This window comes from Lithobates pipiens, unplaced genomic scaffold (genome assembly GCF_037356315.1).
Source record: "Lithobates pipiens isolate NorthernLeopardFrog02 unplaced genomic scaffold, aLitPip1_a1.2 Scaffold_8, whole genome shotgun sequence".
Taxonomy (NCBI): Eukaryota; Metazoa; Chordata; class Amphibia; order Anura; family Ranidae; genus Lithobates; species Lithobates pipiens.
Genome location: NW_027507903.1, coordinates 3,714,669 through 3,728,956, shown reverse-complemented (window position 1 = coordinate 3,728,956; position 14,288 = coordinate 3,714,669). Strand labels below are relative to the sequence as shown.

Genomic DNA, 14,288 nt, shown 5'->3' with positions numbered 1-14,288 from the left:
ATAGTGTCCCATCATTGGTGTCAATGAGAGGAATAGTGCCCCATCATTGGTGTCAGTGGGAGGAATAGTGTCCCTTCATTGGTGTCAGTGGGAGGAATAGTGTCCCATCATTGGTGTCAGTGGGAGGAATAGTGCCCCATCATTGGTGTCAGTGGGAGGAATAGTGTCCCATCATTGGTGTCAGTGGGAGGAATAGTGCCCCATCATTGGTGTCAGTGGGAGGAATAGTGTCCCTTCATTGGTGTCAGTGGGAGGAATAGTGTCCCATCATTGGTGTCAGTGGGAGGAATAGTGCCCCATCATTGGTGTCAGTGGGAGGAATAGTGTCCCATCATTGGTGTCAGTGGGAGGAATAGTGCCCCATCATTGGTATCAGTGGGAGGAATAGTGCCCCATCATTGGTGTCAGTGGGAGGAATAGTGCCCCATCATTGGTGTCCGTAGAAGGAATAGTGCCCCATCATTGGTGTCAGTGAGAGAAATTATGTCCCATCATTGGTGTCAGTGGGAGGAATAGTGTCCCTTCATTGGTGTCAGTGGGAGGAATGGTGCCCCATCATTGGTGTCAGTGGGAGGAATAGTGCCCCATCATTGTTATCAGTGGATGGAATAGTGCCCCATCATTGGTGTCAGTGGGAGGAATAGTGCCCCGTCATTGGTGTCAGTGGGAGGAATAGTGCCCCGTAATTGGTGCCAGTGGGAGGAATAGTGTCCCATCATTGGTGTCAGTGGGAGGAATTGTGTCCCATCATTGGTGTCAGTGGAAGGAATAGTGCCCCATCATTGGTGTCAGTGGAGGGAATAGTGTCCCATCATTGGTATCAGTGGGAGGAATAGTGCCCCATCATTGGTGTCAGTGGGGGGAATAGTGTCCCATCATTGGTGTCAGTGGGAGGAATAGTGTCCCATCATTGGTGTCAGTGGGAGGAATAGTGTCCCATCATTGGTGTCAGTGGGAGGAACAGTGCCCCATCATTGGTATCAGTGGGAGGAATAGTGTCCCATCATTGGTGTCAGTGGGAGGAATAGTGTCCCATCATTGGTGTCAGTGGGAGGAATAGTGTCCCTTCATTGGTGTCAGTGGGAGGAATTGTGTCCCATCATTGGTGTCAGTGGGAGGAACAGTGCCCCATCATTGGTATCAGTGGGAGGAATAGTGCCCCATCATTGGTGTCAGTGGGAGGAATAGTGCCCCATCATTGGTGTCCGTGGGAGGAATAGTGCCCCATCATTGGTGTCAGTGAGAGAAATTATGTCCCATCATTGGTGTCAGTGGGAGGAATAGTGTCCCTTCATTGGTGTCAGTGGGAGGAATTGTGTCCCATCATTGGTGTCAGTGGGAGGAACAGTGCCCCATCATTGGTGTCAGTGGGAGGAATAGTGTCCCATCATTGGTGTCCGTGGGAGGAATAGTGCCCCATCATTGGTGTCAGTGAGAGAAATTATGTCCCATCATTGGTGTCAGTGGGAGGAATAGTGTCCCTTCATTGGTGTCAGTGGGAGGAATGGTGCCCCATCATTGGTGTCAGTGGGAGGAATAGTGCCCCATCATTGGTGTCAGTGGGAGGAATAGTGCCCCATCATTAGTGTCAGTGGGAGGAATAGTGTCCCATCATTGGTGTCAGTGGGAGGAATAGTGCCCCATCATTGGTGTCAGTGGGAGGAATAGTGCCCCATCATTGGTGTCAGTGGGAGGAATAGTGTCCCATCATTGGTGTCAGTGGATGGAATAGTTCCCCATCATTGGTGTCAATGAAGGGAATTGTGTCCCATCATTGGTGTCAGTGGGGGGAATAGTGCCCCATCATTGGTGTCAGTGGAGGGAATAGTGTCCCATCATTGGTATCAGTGGGAGGAATAGTGCCCCATCATTGGCGTCAGTGGGAGGAACAGTGTCCCATCATTGGTGTCAATGAGAGGAATAGTGTCCCATCATTGGTGTCAGTGGGAGGAATAGTGTCCCATCATTGGTGTCAGTGGGAGGAATAGTGTCCCATCATTGGTGTCAGTGGGAGGAACAGTGTCCCATCATTGGTATCAGTGGGAGGAATAGTGCCCCATCATTGGTGTCAGTGGGAGGAATAGTGCCCCATCATTGGTGTCAGTGGGAGGAACAGTGTCCCATCATTGGTATCAGTGGGAGGAATAGTGCCCCATCATTGGTGTCAGTGGGAGGAACAGTGTCCCATCATTGGTGTCAGTGGGAGGAATAGTGCCCCATCATTGGTGTCAGTGGGAGGAACAGTGTCCCATCATTGGTATCAGTGGGAGGAATAGTGTCCCATCATTGGTGTCAGTGGGAGGAATAGTGCCCCATCATTGGTGTCAGTGGGAGGAACAGTGTCCCATCATTGGTGTCAATGAGAGGAATAGTGTCCCATCATTGGTGTCAGTGGGAGGAATAGTGCCCCATCATTGGTATCAGTGGGAGGAATAGTGCCCCATCATTGGTGTCAGTGGGAGGAATAGTGTCCCATCATTGGTGTCAATGAGAGGAATAGTGCCCCATCATTGGTGTCAGTGGGAGGAATAGTGTCCCTTCATTGGTGTCAGTGGGAGGAATAGTGCCCCATCACTGGTATCAGTGGGAGGAATAGTGCCCCATCACTGGTATCAGTGGGAGGAATAGTGCCCCATCACTGGTTTCAGTGGGAGGAATAGTGCCCCATCACTGGTTTCAGTGGGAGGAATAGTGCCCCATAATTGGTGTCAGTGGGAGGAATAGTGCCCCATCATTGGTGTCAGTGGGAGGAATAGTGTCCCTTCATTGGTGTCAGTGGGAGGAATAGTGCCCCATCATTGTAGTCAGTGGGAGGAATAGTGTCCCATCATTGTAGTCAGTGGGAGGAATAGTGCCCCATCATTGGTGTCAGTGGGAGGAATAGTGTCCCATCATTGTAGTCAGTGGGAGGAATAGTGCCCCATCATTGGTGTCAGTGGGAGGAATAGTGTCCCTTCATTGGTGTCAGTGGGAGGAATAGTGTCCCATCATTGGTGTCAGTGGGAGGAATAGTGTCCCATCATTGGTGTCAGTGGGAGGAATAGTGTCCCATCATTGGTGTCAGTGGGAGGAATAGTGCCCCATCATTGGTGTCAGTGGGAGGAATAGTGCCCCATCATTGGTGTCAGCGGAGGGAATAGTGTCCCATCATTGGTGTCATTGGGAGGAATAGTGTCCCATCATTGGTGTCATTGGGAGGAATAGTGCCCCATCATTGGTGTCAGTTGGAGGAATAGTGCCCCATCATTGGTGTCAGTTGGAGGAATAGGAGGACAGTAATATACAGCCAAATCTGTCTGATGTGTTCGCAGGACTGTCCTCTGCTGCTTCTTCTGGACATGTTTGAACTTTGCGCAGAATACAAGGATTATTCTGAAGGCAAAAAAAAAATACTGGAATTCCACGAAAAACTGGAAGAGGTAAATCAACTGCGAAATATAATTGTGACTATTGAGGTATGACGATTTTACCGGGATGGGGGGGGGGGGGGATGTTACTGTAGTTTTCTATGTGGGGTTTTCATTACTGAAAAGTTCCAGAAAGTTTCAAAAGCTGCAAACTACATGAATCGGGTATAACTATGAGCACCGACAGTATAAGTGACAGTAAGTAGAAAGGAATAACGTGGATTATCTCATTTATAATGACATCTGAAAGTGGGTGGGATATATGAGACGCCAAGTAAACATGTTCTCCCTGAAGTCCATGTGTTGAAAGCAGAAAAATGTGTCACTTTTTTTGCATATAAGCAGAGAATAGAAGAGCAGCTCCCCTCCGTGTTCCCCCCTCCATGTTCTCCTCCCGGCCATTCAGGTCTTTGGACTCCCCGGCCAATTGGGACAGGAGCTGCTTCCTGGTTGGCTGGGAGGAGAAACAGGAAGACATCAGGGAATATTAATTCGCTATTGTCACATAACTGACTCCACTCCATAGAATTGGAGGGCCAAAGTGACGTTTGACCAATGGTCTTAAAGGGGAATTTAAATTTTTTCAAATTACTTTTTTTTTTTTTTTTTTCAATTATTGCATTTTAGTGTAAATATGAGATTTGAGGTCTTTTTGACCCCCCCAGATCTCATATTTAATGCCATGTACACACGACCGGACTTTCCAGCAGACTAGGTCCAACTGTCTTCCAGCGGAGTTCCCACAGACTTTCCTAACGAACGGACTTGGCCACACACAATCGCACCAAAGTCCGACGGATTGGAACGTGATGACGTACGACCGGACTAGAATAAAGAAGTTCATAGCCAGTAGCCAATAGCTGCCCTCGCGTCGGTTTTCGCCCGTCGGACTAGCATACAGACGAGCGGATTTCTCCATAGGAACGGGGTCCGGCGGAAAAAATTTGAAAAATGTTCTATTTCTAAAGTCCGTCAGATTTTTGGACAGCAAAGGTCCCGATGGAGCCCCCACACACGATCAAATTTGTTCCGTCGGACCTTTGCTGTGGGAGAGTCCGCTCGTGTGTACGCGGCATTAGAGGTCCTGTCATGCTTTTTTTCCTATTACAAAGGAAGTTTACATTCACAAAAGTGACCAACATTTTTTATTTTTTTTTAAAAGCACAGCGTCCAAATAAAAAACAAAAAAGTTAAATAAATAAGGGGTAAAAAAAAGTGCCCGTCCCGCCGAGCTCGCACGCAGAAGCGAACGCATGCGTAAGTCACACCCACATATGAAAACGATTGCACTTTATCATATTATATTGAACACACTTTATTTGCATCATATTGAATTATTTTGGATATTCATTCACAATATTACTGCACCAGACCAGAACTTGAGATTTGTTTTTTGGATATTATATTTATATTGCATCAGCAATTTAGAATATTGAGAAAGCGGCACACCGATTTATTTTTAAATCTTGGCCGGATCCTGCTGAACCGGCCAAGATTTGGACCGTCTATGGCCAGCTTAAGGTCCCAAGCTACCTGAAGGAGACTCTTAACCAGCTGGATGACCCTTGGCTCGGTATCCCGCAGTGACCTCCAATTCTCTTGCAGCTCCGGTCCCTTGATGACAGTTCTGCACTTCCAATCCCAGTCGTATGGCTTCAGACCCAAGCGTCTCACCTTCTGCGGGTTCTCCTCCTCCAGAGCCGGACTTCATACGAGGTGCTGAGAGTTCTGCAGCTTCTGAGTGACACCGGCTGTCAGCCTTTATGTAGAGGTAACCAGATGCATTTACAAATGGGAATTTACATTGTATGTATTATAAATAGAAATGCTATATATCTATATATATATGTAAAATCTAGATATATGCATTTCTGTATCTGCATTTTACACTCGACTACATTTATATATACCGTATTTATCGGCGTTTAATACGCACAGGCGTAAAACACCCACCCCAATTTAAGAGGGAAGTTTCAGGAATTTTTTTTTTTTTTTAATAAACTACTTTGAAGAAAAAAAAATGGTCAGTGAGCCTCAATGCAGCCTGATCTGTGCCCATCTGCAGCCTCAATGCAGCCTGATCTGTGCCCATCTGCAGCCTCAATGCAGCCTGTTCTGTGCCCATCTGCAGCCTCAGTGCAGCCTGATCTGTGCCCATCTGCAGCCTCAATGTAGTCTGATCTGTGCCCATCTGCAGCCTGATTTGTTCCCATCTGTAGCCTGATTTGTGCCCATCTGCAGCCTGATCTGTGCCCATCTGCAGCCTCAATGCAGCCTGATCTGTGCCCATCTGCAGCCTCAATGCAGCCTGATCTGTGCCCATCTGCAGCCTGATCTGTACCCATCTGCAGCCTCAATGCAGCCTGTTCTGTGCCCATCTGCAGCCTCAGTGCAGCCTGATCTGTGCCCATCTGCAGCCTCAATGTAGCCTGATCTGTGCCCATCTGCAGCCTCAATGCAGCCTGATCTGTGCCCTTCTGCAGCCTCAATGCAGCCTGATCTGTGCCCATCTGCAGCCTCAATGCAGCCTGTTCTGTGCCCATCTGCAGCCTCAATGCAGCCTGTTCTGTGCCCATCTGCAGCCTCAATGCAGCCTGATCTGTGCCCATCTGCAGCCTCAATGCAGCCTGATCTGTGCCCATCTGCAGCCTCAATGCAGCCTGATCTGTGCCCATCTGCAGCCTCAATGCATCCTGATCTGTGCTCATCTGCAGCTTCAGTGCAGCCTGATCTATTCCCATTTGCAATCTGATCTGCGCCCATCTGCAGTCTGATCTGCGCCCACCTGCAGTCTGATCTGCGCCCACCTGCAGTCTGATCTGCGCCCATCTCCCCCATCAATGCAGCTGCCCGATTTAAGCCTCACCAATCTCAATGCAGGAAATCACTGAGCCGTCATCTCCTGTTTACTCGGCTCTCATTCGTCAGTCACATACACAGTCCTACCTCTGCCTTTGGCATTGGACCAGCTCCTGTGAGAGACGGAACATTGGTCCAACGCCGGTGGCGGAGGCGGGACTGTGTGTGTGACGTGAGAGCAGAATGGAGAGGAGATGTCGGCGCGGTGAATTCCGGCGGCGCTTGTTCCCCTCCGAGATACGCTGTCGGTGTATAACACGCACCTGTGATTTGCCCCCTATTTTCAGGGGAAAAAAGTGTGTGTTGTTTGCCGATAAATACGGTATATATGCTGTGCAGGGGGGCGTGCCATTTGGAGGCAGAGAAACAACAATTCACTGATCTTCCCAGTGAGGAGCGCGAGGGGTGCTAGCAGAACTCTGACCAATGGAGTGCAGGCAACTGATGACCACACTCCGATGTGCCGCAAGCATGTACTGCAAGGAAGCAGTACAAAGAGAAGAGGATACTTTGTAAAATGTGAAATATTAGGGTAACATGCACTTTAAGTCATGGATGGAGTGGGGAAGAGTCAGAACTTCTGCCAACTTTTCTCTGTGCCCCCTGCTGAGAATATTTCCCTTTCTATTTGACCTAAGGGCCATACTGAAAAGGTAAACGTGACATTTGTGGGGTCATGAGGTCATGAGACCAAGAGGTGAGGACAGATGTCTCACTTTGGTGACATTTCCACTCACTTCCTGTTGCGTATCCAAGACAGGAAGTGAAGGGAAATCTGCCCCGCAGGATACAGACCGCACAAAAGAAAAAAGGTGGCTATATATACATTTGAAGCGCTGTAATATTATAGTCCTCTGATCATAACGTTGATGTCTTCTAGATATGGATATACACAAACTAAGAGTTCTCACTGAGATCATAGAGGACCAGCCGTTCTTCATTAGGAGGGAACTTCTGAGTGACTATAGTCCTGCGGCACTACAGGAAGAATGCCAGCGGCTTCTACAGATACTTGTGGATGAGGGACAGTTTTCTCTGGCACATCAAGTCGCAAAACTGGCAGAGCTGCCCACCGACAACCTGGTTATAGAAGAGGTAAAGTTACCCCATCTGAGAGGGAAGCTGGCATAGGGGTGCAAATATCGCCACTAATTATTATTTTTTATTTTCTAATCCATTTTTATTAAAGGGGTTGTAAAAGTTTGTTTTTTATTTTCTAAATAGGTTCCTTTAAGCTAGTGCATTGTTGGTTCACTTACCTTTTCCTTCGATTTTTCCTTCCAAATGTTTTTTTTTCTTTGTCTGAATTTCTCACTTCCCGTTCCTCCTCAGTAAGCTGTTCTGGCTGACTAAACACGGCTCGGATGATGGTGTGAAGTTTACTGAGGAGAAACAGGAAGTGAGAAATTCAGACAAAGAAAAAAAACATTTAGAAGGGAAATCGAAGGAAAAGGTAAGTGAACCAACAATTCACTAGCTTAAAGGAACCTATTTAGAAAATAAAAAACAAAGCTTTACAACCTCTTTAAGTTTCAAACAAGTAGACAAAAAATCTCATAAAACTTGATAACAGTTTCATACAATTTACCACGAGACAGCAGAAAACAATGTACAGTTTTTGTTATCGTATCCTAGTCCTACCCACTACTTCCTCCCTCTCCCTCCCCCCAAATATACACCAGGAGTACCGAATGAATCCGGTAGTTGGGAGAGATGGAACAAGACACCGGCGGAGCCAGGGGGGGTGGGGGATCCCCAGCCCATCTACATATTGTACCCAAAGAGGCAGGCCGCTAGAGAAAAAGGGGGAGAGGAATTCCTTCCTCTCCCTCCGCCTTCCCCACCGTCACAGGCGAGGAGTTAGCGGGGCAGAAGCTTAGTCTACCCCTCCTGCATCCCCCGCAATGGACAACCCATCTCATTCAGCCAATGGCTCCATAGTCCCTCAAATTTCTTTAAAGGGGTTGTAAAGTTTCGTTTTTTATTTTCTAAATAGGTTCCTTTAAGCTAGTGCATTGTTGGTTCACTTACCTTTTTCCTTCGATTTCCCTTCTAAATGTTTTTGTTCTTTGCTTTCTTTGTCTGAATTTCTCACTTCCTGTTCCTCCTCGGTAAGCTGTTCTGGCTGACTAAACACCGCTCGGATTATGGTGTGAAGTTTACTGAGGAGAAGCAGGAAGTGAGAAATTCAGACAAAGAAAAAAAACATTTAGAAGGGAAATCGACGGAAAAGGTAAGTGAACCAACAATGCACTAGCTTAAAGGAACCTATTTAGAAAATAAAAAAATGAACCTTTACAACCCCTTTAAGTTATTTTTCTTGATATACCACACCCTCTCACACCAAATCATGGAGCTAGTGGCTTCAGCCCATTCCACCGAGGAAGGGGGTGTTTTAGCCTGCCAGTTCAACGCTATTAATCGCCTAGCCTGGTATAAACGTCTTAATACTGCAATCTTTGTTGAGGGTGGGATTCTAACCTCTTCAAGGCTTCCTAGGAGACAGAGCTCAACCTCTGGCTTCAGTGTAGTCTTAAAAGTTCTGTTTATCCTCTCGACTATTACCAACCAATATCTAAACAGCTTTGGGCATTTCCATACCATATGGAGAGTATCCTCTGGTGCTTTACATCTAGGGCATTCGTCCCTGGGTATCACACCAAATTTACACATTTTTTGGGGAGTGTAATAAGCTCTATAGATAAAAAGTAGATGGGACGCCCTTTGTGAGGGGGATATTGAAACCCGGCTCCCTTGTTCTAGAATCTTCCCCCATTGTTCCTGAGTTATTGCCCCTATATCTCTGGTCCACCCCGCTCTGCTTGCCACTAATTTACTGACAAGGAGCATGCTGACCGGAAGGAACAGCCGAGTACATAGAGATGAGCTCTTTATTTTGCTCTTTCACTGTCCAGCCCAGACTGGGGGCAGAAACTCGAGAGCCCGAGCTTAGAGCAGTCATCTACAAACTGCAGCCTGTGGGCAAGATGTGGCCCTGTGCTTACCTTTATCCAGCCCTGGGGACACTATTCCTCCCACTGACACCAATGATGGGGCACTATTCCTCCCACTGACACCAATGATGGGGCACTATTCCTCCCACTGATACCAATGATGAGACACTATTCCTCCCACTGACACCAATGATGGGGCACTATTCCTCCCACTGACACCAATGATGGGACACTATTCCTCCCACTGACACCAATGATGAGACACTATTCCTCCCACTGACACCAATGACGGGGCACTATTCCTCCCACTGACACCAATGATGGGACACTATTCCTCCCACTGACACCAATGATGAGACACTATTCCTCCCACTGACACCAATGATGGCACACTATTCCTCCCACTGACACCAATGACGGGGCACTATTCCTCCCACTGACACCAATGATGGGACACTATTCCTCCCACTGACACCAATGACGGGGCACTATTCCTCCCACTGACACCAATGATGGGACACTATTCCTTCTACTGACACCAATGATGGGACACTATTCCTCCCACTGACACCAATGATGAGACACTATTCCTCCCACTGACACCAATGATGAGACACTATTCCTCCCACTGACACCAATGATGGCACACTATTCCTCCCACTGACACCAATGATGGGACACTATTCCTCCCACTGACACCAATGATGATACACTATTCCTCCCACTGACACCAATGATGGGACACTATTCCTTCCACTGACACCAATGATGGGGCATTATTCCTCCCACTGACACCAATGATGGGACACTGTTCCTCCCACTGACACCAATGATGGGACACTATTCCTTCCACTGACACCAATGATAAGAACACTATTCCTCCCACTGACACCAATGATGGGACACTATTCCTTCCACTGACACCAATGATGGGGCATTATTCCTCCCACTGACACCAATGATGGGACACTGTTCCTCCCACTGACACCAATGATGGGACACTATTCCTTCCACTGACACCAATGATAAGAACACTATTCCTCCCACTGACACCAATGATGGGGCACTATTCCTCCCACTGACACCAATGATGAGACACTATTCCTCCCACTGATACCAATGATGGGGCACTATTCCTCCCACTGACACCAATGATGGGACACTATTCCTCCCACTGACACCAGTGATGGGACACTATTCCTCCCACTGATACCAATCATAAGACACTATTCCTCCCACTGACACCAGTGATGGGACACTATTCCTCCCACTGACACCAATGATGAGACACTATTCCTCCCACTGACACCAATGATGGGGCACTATTCCTCCCACTGACACCAATGATGGGGCACTATTCCTCCCACTGACACCAGTGATGGGACACTATTCCTCCCACTGATACCAATCATAAGACACTATTCCTCCCACTGACACCAATGATTGGACACTATTCCTCCCACTGACACCAATGATTGGACACTATTCCTCCCACTGACACCAATGATGGGGCACTATTCCTTCCACTGACACCAATCATAAGACACTATTCCTCCCACTGATACCAATGATGGGGCACTATTCCTCCCACTGACACCAATGACAGGACACTATTCCTCCCACTGACACCAATGATGGGGCACTATTCCTTCCACTGACACCAATGATAAGACACTATTCCTCCCACTGACACCAATGACGGGACACTATTCCTCCCACTGACACCAATGATGGGGCACTATTCCTTCCACTGACACCAATGATGGGGCACTATTCCTCCCACTGACACCAATGATGGGGCACTATTCCTCCCACTGACACCAGTGATGGGACACTATTCCTCCCACTGACACCAGTGATGGGACACTATTCCTCCCACTGACACCAATGATGGGGCACTATTCCTCCCACTGACACCAGTGATGGGACACTATTCCTCCAACTGACACCAATGATGGGACACTATTCCTCCCACTGACACCAATGATGGGACACTATTCCTCCCACTGACACCAATGACGGGACACTATTCCTCCCACTGACACCAATGACGGGACACTATTCCTCCCACTGACACCAATGATGGGGCACTATTCCTCCCACTGACACCAATGATGGGACACTATTCCTCCCACTGACACCAATGACGGGACACTATTCCTCCCACTGACACCAATGACGGGACACTATTCCTCCCACTGACACCAATGACGGGACACTATTCCTCCCATTGACGCCAGTGATGGGGCACTATTCCTCCCACTGACGCCAATGATGGGGCACTATTCCCCCCACTGATGCCAATGATGGGGCACTATTCCCCCCACTGATGCCAATGATGGGGCACTATTCCTCCCACTGACACCAATGACGGGACACTATTCCTCCCACTGACACCAATGACGGGACACTATTCCTCCCACTGACACCAATGACGGGACACTATTCCTCCCACTGACACCAATGACGACACTATTCCTCCCGCTGACACCAATGACGGGACACTATTCCTCCCACTGATACCAATGATGGGACACTATTCCTCCCACTGACACCAATGATGGGACACTATTTCTCCCACTGACACCAATGATGGGACACTATTCCTCCCACTGACACCAATGATGGGACACTATTCCTCCCACTGACACCAATGATGGGACACTATTTCTCCCACTGACACCAATGATGGGTCACTATTTCTCCCACTGACACCAATGATGGGGCACTATTTCTCCCACTGACACCAATGATGGGGCACTATTCCTCCCATTGACGCCAATGATGGGGCACTATTCCTCCCACTGATACCAATGATGGGGCACTATTCCTCCCACTGACACCAATGATGGGACATGATTCCTCCCACTGACACCAATAATGGGACATGATTCCTCCCACTGACACCAATGATGGGGCACTATTCCTCCCACTGATACGAATGATGGGGCACTATTCCTCCCACTGATCCCAATGATGGGGCACTATTCCTTTTCCTACTGCCTATGGGTGCTATGTTATTTTTCTACTCCCAATGACCATCAAGCCTGAGGCATTAACCACTCCCAATGACAATTGGGCATTTTTTACTCCTACTGATGCTTGAACATTTTCTACCCCCCAAAAAAAAATTAAGACAGTAAACTGGCATGTTTTTTAGAATGTTTGGAGACCCCCTATCAACAGTGGAGGAAACTGAGGAAACCGGCTCCTGGTGACAAAGCAACATATTTGCATTGTGACCTGTCAACCTGATATCACCCGATATCATCAGAAGCCACTCAGCCCCGGTCACTACGCCAAGCCCTCACGTGATGTCATTGTGGATTGCATCTGAATTATTATTCGCTGCCTTCTTCTAAAGATAATTTATGGGTTCTTTTCAATGTTTCTTCTCACGTAGGTGTTACAGGACCGGCGCCTCATGCAAGAGCTTGGGCAGTGGGAAAGCCCTCAGAGCCGGGCACAGTACTGGAGGAAGTGTCATGAGATTTTTAACACCAACCACCTCTCCCCACTTGTAGCATCCAACTTCTTCCGATCAAAGGCCTCCCGATACGCGGCCCCTGCGGCGCCCATGGCAGAAAAAATGGAATGCCTAGCAGAACAGGAGCTTTTATTGTCCCTTGCTGGGCATTGGCTTTCAAAGGATAATGGTACTCCGCTGGCGACTTTAGAGGAGTTGGAACAGCAGATCTGGAATTGTCGCCTTGAGCAGGAGATATTGGATGGCAGCGGTGGTCTAAGACAGCTCCCGTCTCTGACTGCGTTCTCTAGTCTGACCACAGAATTCTCCTTCTCTGCTATACCTGTGCTAAACACCCCTCTACTGCTCGATGTTACCACCCTGCCTCCGCTGTGTAATGCCCCTCGAGAGGAAACAGACAGATCCCGAATACTGAGCTCTTTCCTAGACCGACTTCTGGATGAAAGCAAGGTCCACGAGGCCAGCCGCGTATGCCGGTACTTCCAGCTGTCCCATTTGGATGTATGGCTCGTGCTGAGCTGTAGGGCTCTGGCTTCGGGGGACATGCCAATACTTCAGCTGCATCCCGATATTCAGAAAATCCTTGCCGAGGGCATAGAGGAGCAAGCCAACATATGGAGCCGAAGGAAAAGATTATATAGCTGTGAGTGTGATCTTTTATAAATACTTATATGCAGGCATGCTTCACCTATGTATACACCATTAACCTCTTCAATACCGGGGGGGCACTTAAACACTTTCCTGCCCAGATACATTTTGAGCTTTCAGCGCTGTCGCACTTTGAATGACAATTGCGCAGTCATGCTACACTGTACCCAAATGAAATTTTTATCATTTTTTTCCCCACAAATAGAGCTTTATTTTGGTGGTATTTGATCACCTCTACAGTTTATATTCTAAACAAATAAAAAAATACCATAAATCTTTTTAAAAAAATGTTTTTTTTTATTTCAGTTTCAAAACTTTGTAAATAAGTAAGTTTTCTCCTTCACTGATGGGCACTGATGAGGCGGCACTGATGAGGTGGCATTGATAAACACTGATATGTGGCACTGATTGGCGGCACTGATGGGCACTGATAGGTGGCACTGATGGGCGATGATAGGTGGCACAAATTGGCACTGATAGCCTGCACGGATTGGCATGGGTGGGCATGGATAGGCGGTACAGATGGGCATGGATAGGCGGTACAGATGGGCATGGATAGGCGGTACTGATGGGCATGGATAGGCGGCACAGATGGACATGGATAGGCAGCACAGATGGGCATGAATTGGCACTGATCGGTGGCACGGATGGGCACGGACAGGCGGCACAGATGGGCACTGATAGGTGGCACTGATGGGCACTGATAGGTAGCACAAATTGGCACTGATAGCCTGCACGGATTGGCATGGGTGGGTATGAATAGGCGGTACAGATGGGCATGGATAGGCGGTACAGATGGGCATGGATAGGCGGCACAGATGGACATGGATAGGCAGCACAGATGGGCATGAATGGGCACTGATAGGTGGCATGGATGGGCACGGACAGGCAGCACAGATGGGCAGCATTGTATTGTATTATACTGTACTAATG

At 48.1% G+C, this 14,288-nt stretch overlaps 1 protein-coding gene across 1 annotated transcript in view; it reads left to right on the top strand.

Moving 5' to 3' along the window:
- SPG11 (SPG11 vesicle trafficking associated, spatacsin) overlaps nucleotides 1–14,288 on the top strand; it is a gene marked incomplete in the record, with an annotated part of 178,052 nt that overhangs the window by 122,865 nt on the left and 40,899 nt on the right. The window contains 4 exon segments of the mRNA XM_077471981.1: nucleotides 3,312–3,419; nucleotides 5,013–5,178; nucleotides 7,147–7,361; nucleotides 12,624–13,350. Of these exon segments, the coding sequence (XP_077328107.1) occupies nucleotides 3,312–3,419; nucleotides 5,013–5,178; nucleotides 7,147–7,361; nucleotides 12,624–13,350 (1,216 nt within the window).